The 8815-nt window shown below is 33.8% G+C and overlaps 1 protein-coding gene across 4 annotated transcripts; it reads left to right on the forward strand.

Annotated features, from left to right (window-relative positions):
- The first annotated feature begins 704 nt into the window (after positions 1-704).
- Positions 705-5145, forward strand: LOC119193482 (juvenile hormone acid O-methyltransferase-like). 4 transcript variants are annotated; one of them, XM_037447088.1, is made up of 5 exons: positions 705-832; positions 2630-2927; positions 3097-3268; positions 3732-3840; positions 4634-5145. In XM_037447088.1, exons 2-5 carry the CDS (start codon positions 2752-2754, stop codon positions 4708-4710), a joined length of 534 nt encoding a protein of 177 aa, XP_037302985.1. In that variant the 5' UTR covers positions 705-832; positions 2630-2751; the 3' UTR covers positions 4711-5145. The 4 variants fall into 4 exon arrangements, with proteins under 4 accessions (XP_037302985.1, XP_037302984.1, XP_037302982.1 ...); XM_037447087.1 differs by having other exon boundaries at positions 706-832; positions 2562-2927; XM_037447085.1 differs by lacking the exon at positions 705-832 and adding an exon at positions 870-1438.
- Positions 5146-8815: the final 3670 nt, after the last annotated feature.

The following is an 8815-nucleotide window of genomic DNA, read 5'->3' on the forward strand; positions in this document are numbered from 1 at the left end:
AAGGTCGCGAACGCACAGGCAGGCGGCTTGCTTGGCATCTAGAGGCTAGCGAATCACCTAGCGAGTAGCTTCGTAAAACGAACATTCTCGAACGTTCGCGACCGGCTCCATTTTTGAAGTCCGAAATCCACGCGGGCGAAGCTGCGGGCGGAAGCTAGTATATTTAATAATAGGATTCTTCATTTATCATAAATTCATAAATCATAAGTTACATTCCAATTAGATAATTAAAGCGAAAAGATCAAAATTGGTTGGTCTGACTATAAAAATAGCCGACGCGCTAACTCTACGCACACAGCTACGCACGGTTCTGTGTGAGTGAATTTTGCGAAGAATTACCTATAGTTGACTTCACGCGCGGCACGTAAACGCTCTTAATGTTTACTGTCGAGATGACGTCAGCAACGTGGCCTATAGCGTTTTTGTTTATTTGCGCGGGAAATTTAAAATGTAATATTTAAATATACTTTAATGGCACTTATTGATTGAATATTTTTTTTTATAAAATTCCTTGTGGTATTTTATCACCTTAAGATTAATTTGAGACACTTTTCAAAAAAGAGTAATACCCTATTAAAAATAAATAAATCGTATGTAGGTATGTAGTTTGAGGTATCTAAACAAAATATCAACGTTTAACTTAATCATTCTTTAACGTTTTAATATCAAATATTGGTAGAAAGTTATTATTTATTTTCGTTGTTCAATGAGTACTTACATCCAGGTACAATATATCGATACCGCGACGAAAGTTTGTAGCACACAAGAACGTAGGACGCTCGCTTCAAAGCCGACGACTGGCAGCTGGATGAATAAGTCAATCACCACCGAGGTAAGGACATTCACATGGAAAATAATTTTTTAATTTTTATATAAACATAAAATCTAACAAATCAACAAAAGTCGTAGAACAAATGTTGTTAATGATGTTATTTATTTAATCCTGCGAGGATGCTTATGTTTATAAAATAACCATGTATATGGCGTTACTGTACTCCAAAAAGTTAAGTATTATTTAAAACTTAAAGACAACTGGATTTAAAACGGTTCGATTTTTGATTCGATTTTCGATTATTCGCATACAAATGAGTTTGAATAGTCACAACACTATGGTAAAGAACCTAACTAGGTAGCTTTGTAATGACGTCTAAAAACATCTATTGTATATAATGATTATTTTGCTGTATTTAAAGATTTTGAATTTAAATTAAGTGATTAAGATGTACATTTTGTGATAAAATAAAAATAGCTACCAAGGTTTTACGGAAAACACCTATATAAAATTGTTACGTCTTAATAAGTATGAAACGTCAAACGTTACATCTTAGACTGCATGCAATAAGGATATTACTATATAATACAAGTTATACTATCTCGAGATTCATATTTTGCTGGGACAGCGTTCTTGTAAGATATCTACGTCAGCTCCAACAGCAAGGTAAATTGTTTTTAAAATTAATTTTGTTCACATACTTACGTCCTGAAAAACATTACATTTTAAAATTTCTTACTAAAAACAAATTATTTTAAGTTATGTACACGTAATTCATAACTTATAATAATTTGGTACTTTAATATTTTGTTACTTTGCGGCTACGTCCGCTTAGGCTAAATATATTTTTTCATTATTACTATGTATTTCGAGTAACTTAAGTGCCTCAATGTTAATAACAAAATCTAGAAAATTAAGTTAGAATTTTATTGCTTTTTAGTCTCATAAACTAGAGTGTCATTTATTGCAAAGAAAGTAGTTCTAACAACAAAAGAAAAAAAAAATATTTATTAAAATCTTACTTAATTAGATTCCCGATTTTATTTATTTACTAACTTTTGTTCGCGGCTCAGCCCGCGTATAAATGTTTTTCCGGGATAAAGTTTTCCGGAATTAAAGTCCCGCTATATATTACCCCAGGATAGAAAGGAGCCTCTGTCCTTGCAAAGGTCTCAATACCAAATTTCATCGAAATCCGTTTAGTGGTTCAGACTTGAAATCGTCATAGATAAAAATATTTACGCACTTATAAAAATAAAGCTTCTGCTTGTGGCTCCATTGGCGTGAAAAAAAATCGGGATTAAATTCCCGCTATTTTCCGACATAAAAGCCCAGGTTTCAAACTATCTGAACGCCAATTTTTTTCGTATTCGGTCCTCACGAAACCATGACAATCAGTCAAAGTTATTTTTGCATTTATAATAAAGGATGTCCCAGAAAAACTGTTTTCTATTTAATTCAAATCTTGCGTGAATTTTGGGATACCCTTTAGTAGTAAAAAGTATGGATTTGTGTAATACCAATACGTCAAAATCAGTTTCATTATTTTTAATTTTTCTGTAGATATGTTTCTTTCGGATAATCTCCGAAATGGTTGAAAGGATTTTGTTTGAAGAGTTTTGCACCCACCTTTGTTAAGAATAAGATAGATAAATAAAGAGTACCATAATTTAGGCGTTTAAAATAAGTATTGAGAAATCGCAATAAATAAACGGGACAAATCCGATTTTATGGGAAATAATATTCATGAACTTGATGACGAGATTGATTGACTTGTTTAACTTTTCAGCCTAAATATGGAAGACAATCCGGAACTTTTCAACAAATATAACAATCTCACTAGAATGGATGTTACAGAAACTCTAAAAGAATATGTACCAAAAATCAAATGGAGGTCAAACCCAAGAGTTTTGGACATCGGTTGCGCGGATGGTAGCGTCAGCAGCATTCTGTCCACCTACATACCGCAAAACTACGAAATGTTTCTCGGCTGCGACATCAACAGCAACTCCGTAAAGTTTGCAAACGCTCGATATGGGACGGAGCGCATCAAGTTCATCGTTCTCGACATAGAGGAGCCCATACCTGAAAATCTGAGAGAGAGTTTTGATCATGTGTTCTCGTTCTTCGCCTTGCACTGGCTCACTAATCCCGAGTATGTTATAAGATATATTATATATTTACAACTATTAGCATAACTTATACGGCTTATGTGTCACCTTTGTTACACGAACTTGGCCCACAAATAGCAGTGTCAGTAGACAAAATTCTATTATAGTTTCAACATTAGTTATTACGCGGCTTTGAATAAATAATTGTTTTAGGAAAGGTTATATGAACATCTACAACCTTCTGAAACCGGGAGGCGAAATATTCCTTATATTATCAGCAGAATCACCATACTACGATATATACCACAGTCTCTTCCGGACAAAGAAATGGGCGCCACATATGCAAGCTTATGATACATTCGTGTCACCCTACCATGATTGTAAGGTAAGGATATATAAGGTGCTACTAAAGTCTCGGAATACTTCAAAGCTAGCCTTTCCCGAAAAGTCTTTCGTGCAACAAAGGTCTCCAAAATGATTTTATTTTAAAAAATAAAGTTGAAAAACATTCAGATATAATCTAATTTAAGTAATGTTAAAAATGCTAGGATTTGTGACATTATTTGGATTTTTGTTGGAATAATGCAGAAACAATTGAAACGGTTTTAGGGGAAATTTGGAACACGGAGTAATCTTGTTTTGGATTAGCATATTTAAGATTTTGCTGACGTACAGATGGCACATTACATTGCTACAATAATTTAGGGGCTTTTGTGGCGGAAAAGGCTTTTCAAGAGGGCAAAGCAGCGAGCGATATGTATTTGATTCATATTTAACCTCCATTTTCAACATGATAGAGCCCAATATAGATTGTAAACCAAACTAATAAATAATATTGTTTGAAACAGGATCCAGATAAAGTTATTTATGAATCGTTCAAGAAGATTGGATTCCGTAATATTGATGTACAGTGTAAGCAGAAAGTATTCGTTCATGAAAGCACAAACTTTTTGAAAAGTAAGTTTTATTATATTATGTACAGTCAGTCGTAAAAGTAGCTGAACAATTTCAATATTTCAGAACGCTTCTACACATTTACTTCAATCGAAATATATTTTTTTCTTTATCTAAAAGTAAATTCATACTTCTGAAGTTTTTTTTACTTTAGAAAAACTTATTGTTGATAACAACGAAAATGTTTAAAGGCCATTTGAAGTTTTCGATTTGTTCAGCTACTTTTGTAGACGAGTGTTCACTTGTTCGTTCTATCAAATATTAATATAAACTCTGTATAGTTATCTTCGGCAACGATATATTAATATTAATTACTATAGGAGCATACACCACTAAGTACATCCTAATCTTACACAGGATATTATTGAAAAGGCATATCTATGATATCGTCACTCACAGAAATGACTAAAAATGATAACTCGCTCATGAAAATTAATAGATTTTTTCGAATCTAATAACACCACTCACATATTAATATTCTTTATTTCGTATTTAATAATAATTATTATGATCTATAACCATACCACAACCGTGGTTGAATATTATTATATGGTTTAATATATGGTTATTATACGACATTCTGACCCATGTAACTGTTTCGCGTTCAGAGATGACAGCCTATGTACATCCGGTTTCAAGCAGATCGGTGTCTTTGTCCTGGCTGGCGTCCTGGAGACCCGAAATCGTTTATCATTGGGTGCAATACTTTGCCACTACAAAAAAAAAATGACTTAAAGGCGGACTTATTATCACCCTCTCTCTGTTACACTTTTACTGATCCTGTAATTTTTTTCAGATAGTGTCGCTTCAATAAATCTTTTCGAAACACCAAAACACATGCAGGACGAGTTCTTAAAGATTTCATCGACGTAGCACGTGACATGAGACTGGTGGAGGATGACAATTCTGTGAAATTTTCTTACAATATCATTACGGTTCACTGCATGAAGTAATAAAAAAATACATATCGCTGGCTTACTTACAAGGTCCTATGTTAATTTTTACTATGTTGCAATAATGAGATTAAAAATATTTTCCATATATTTAAAAAGACAATAATTCATAGTTCTTCTTTTAGTAATTCTTCAGGATTATTGGAAATTTTCACTGACAAAGACTAAGAATTAAGTGATATAATATATTTCAATTTTCACATAAAATATAACAAAGAACCTTGTAATATTAAGCTAGCGATATACAGAAATCTTTTTATAAGGAAGAAAAATCAACGGTTACATAACATTGGTTTTAGGCTCTCAAAACATTATAATTAAGTCAATAAATGGTTTAATAAAGAATACATTATAATTACAAGTTTTTATTTCACTCGAAATGTTTATATGTACATAAGCACCTACATTGCAATCATTTGCAAGATTTGATATGAACATATATAAGTTAATAAAGCAATTATCCTCAACTAATTAAGATACAATTTTGCTAGACTGATTACGATGGTCTAGTAATTTTTATCCTATATTAATAGTTGCCTTGCGGGTTCAAAAGTGATACTCCTTGCAATTGCCAGGCCGAAAGACCGCTCGTTGTTATTTAAGTATACGCCGCAGCACCTCGGCTCGAGGGCCCCGAAATATAATGAACAAACTTAAGACGTGAGTAGACAGGTTTCTTTACGTTTCTTTGTATAGATCCTTACTGTATTTATTCTACGGCCCGGCCTTAGCGACTTAGGTGTGCTAAAAATAAAGCGCATATTTAATTAAGCGATCTTTTTTTGATCTCCTTTGTATTTCTGATTTATTTTACCTCTATCCGTCAACATAACATGTTCGCATTGTTGATTACAATATCTTTTAATTGTATTATTATACTGATGTTTTTTCGTCCTTCAACTAAAAATAAGTATGTATATAATTATAATAATGTTGAGAGATCAAAATCTGTACGTTCCTGCATACAAAAGATTATTTTCTTCAATTTTGTGGTCATGTTTAACCCGGCGAGCGTGTGGCGGGGTATGTCATACCCCCCATGTTAATTACTGGCGTATATTTTTTGTGCCTGACTTTCAAACTTATAGTCTCTTTGAGTAGCTGGAGTTACAGGGTTGCGGAAGGTAATAGTGGGGTGATCACAGTGTCGCGGCAACCTGCATTCGAGTTACACGCTTGCAAACTGAGTTCGGGTACGTGATACCCCGCCTCATAGCTGGTGTGACAAAAACTAAAATTGCTTTTTCTGCTATTTTAACTTATTTTCTTTGTGTAATTGTAGATTTTAATAGAAAATGGATGTTGAAAATAGAAAAAACAACTTCGGTCTATGATAGAAGATGTACTTACTAGAACAAGGTTTCGCAAACTTTTATTTAGTGCGGACCACTAATGCCACCTTATGCGACCTTTTTGCGACCAAAGTCGTAATGTTTGGGTTGATGTTGTTCAGTTGGATTCTTAAATTTGTTTTTACTAGCAGTTTACTTCTGTATTTATTTTTAGATATACAAGAGTGCAAAAGCGTGCACTTTATAGTTTTTCTTTTAACTTTTATTTTACTTGCGGATCCCCCTGAGAGGGGCCCACGGGCCCCAGGGGTCCTATGTTCGTGAAAATCAGGGCAAAGACACTAAATGGACCGATTTCATCCGTAACTTAGGCTTGGCTTTTAGTTTACGAACACCTGAAGATGTGAAATGACAAAAATATATATTTCGATTTATATACGTCAGAGAATTTCTTCCCAGATCAACGAATCACTTTCATCGACTCAAAATGTTCCTGGTCATTTTATTAGATGTAGAGATTACCCCAACAAAAATAATCATAAGACAAAATACTCATGAACAAGCTGAGGAAAGGCTATTAGTGTGGAGCATGCAATGTTTTTTTTGCAAAAACTGCACAGATTTTATCTCCAGTTCCTAAGATGTTCCTAATTTTTTTTGTGATTTTTTTTAGTTTATAAAGAAAATTATTTCATATTCTATCATACGATTAAGTTTTTTATCATAAAACTGGTTTTACTTTAGTTTCTTTTTAGTTTTTAAGAGACTGAAAGTGTTTGTTTGAAATTCAAAGTGACTTATTTCCATCGAGGTAAAAAATAAAATTGTTAAAATGGAGCGATTGTTTTATTTCCAATGCGTTATGATGGTATTGTCTTATTATACCAAAAATAAATAGTATAATACTTCTTCAGAAACAAGTTTTATAGCCAATTTTTTTAAGGGGTATGTCATACCCTGCCTCATACTTCTTGTTACATTTTTTCACCACATGCTCGCCGGGTTAAGTGCTAAGCATTATATTATTATAACGAGCAAAACTAAAAATAACTCCAAAATAATAAAGTAGGTTCCTTAGAGTAGATACCTTCACATATGTATAAGCGTCTATCTGGGGTTCTGCATAATATTTTTTTACACAGGGATCATTCATTTTAGTTAAAAGTTGGAAAGAAGCATATAATTGGTGGTCGTTACTAATTTTACTGTTGGTGGATCTCTCATAAATGAGAGTCCGCCTGGGTAGGTAGCACCGCAGTGTCTATTTCTGCCGCCAAGCAGCAGTTTGTATTCACTGTTGTTTTCCGGTCTAATGAACATTATAGCCTAACTGTGTAACTATTGGAGATAATAAGACAGACATAATAAGAAAAAGTATTAATCTTTTAATGTGTGTTTGAGTGATAGCTTGATGTAGCGACAGCGTCGCACATAGTAACACGTAGATGCTTGGATGAGTGTTAACTCACGTACGTCACGTACTATATTAGTATATAAGCACTATTTGTACATAGAATAAATCAGACCAAATACCAGCTCGTGTCTCATTACATCTTGCCATAAATTATTGTGATTTCGACAAAATGTTTCAACACACGGTTCTACACGTATCTGTATTATAAGCTTCCTAATAATAATCGTAAAAGCCTTTAATAGATTACTATTCAATTAATGAATCCTTCCCAGCCGAATTTCGGCCATGGCGACCAATCTCAACGGAGATTAGCCAGGTAAGCAGAAAATATTATAGTACACAAGGGTGTGTGCAATACACAGGTGCACTCACTGTTCCTTCATTCTCTTAGTCCGGTGAGTCGACAATCCGACGAACGGAGCCAGATTAGGCGCAGGACGAATGGCTTTACGTGCTTTCGAGGCACGGGGGTATTACACAGCTAACTTTCTGACTCCGAACTACGGCTGAGGAATTTTTAAGGTGGAAAAATTCAGTCAATGATTACAATTATTTTTGGACCGGCCCAGAACTCGAACCCGAGACGTCAGAGCGGAAGTTGTAAAGCGCACCCAATAACTTCAACGAAGCAGTATAATGCACACTATACAATCAACATCAAACAAAATTACGTACGAAGGAAAAAACCAAATGCATCAGATGAATGACAAAATCTATACCTACTTATAACAAAATTGCAACAGTTCGTTATCTGTTACATTATAAATATTGAAGGAAAACTAATACTTCTTTAATGGAGCAACAGAAACCAAAACAACAGATTTTAGAATTTTGACTATCTGTCTGTAGGATTGTACACACGACTTGCAAATACTACTGCTAGGATTTGAATGCAGTTTTGGGGAATATATTACTAGATATGTAACTTAAAATCTAGGCTCCATTTTATCCCGGGATAATATAAAACGAGATTTTATCCCGGAAAACTTTTTATGTGAGCGAAAGTTCAAGCAAAAGCTAGTGAATAATATGAAACTTATTTCTATCAAAAAACTTAAGTTATACCTAAATACATTTAAGACCGTACATAAATAATAATATTAAGTGCCGAGGGACAACGCCAGACCCTACTGGAAGTCCGCATCTCCCTAAGGCCCCTATAAGTCCACTCGTATGACAGCCATAGCACGATCGAGTTCTTCAAAACACCCAAAATTCACACAGCGGGAAAGAGCTACAAAACTAATCTCTTTAAAAATATTTAGTTTTATTTTAATATCCATAGCTATCTAGACACTTTCATTAGCATAATTTTATCT

This window comes from Manduca sexta, unplaced genomic scaffold, assembly GCF_014839805.1.
Source record: "Manduca sexta isolate Smith_Timp_Sample1 unplaced genomic scaffold, JHU_Msex_v1.0 HiC_scaffold_570, whole genome shotgun sequence".
NCBI lineage: Eukaryota > Metazoa > Arthropoda > Insecta > Lepidoptera > Sphingidae > Manduca > Manduca sexta.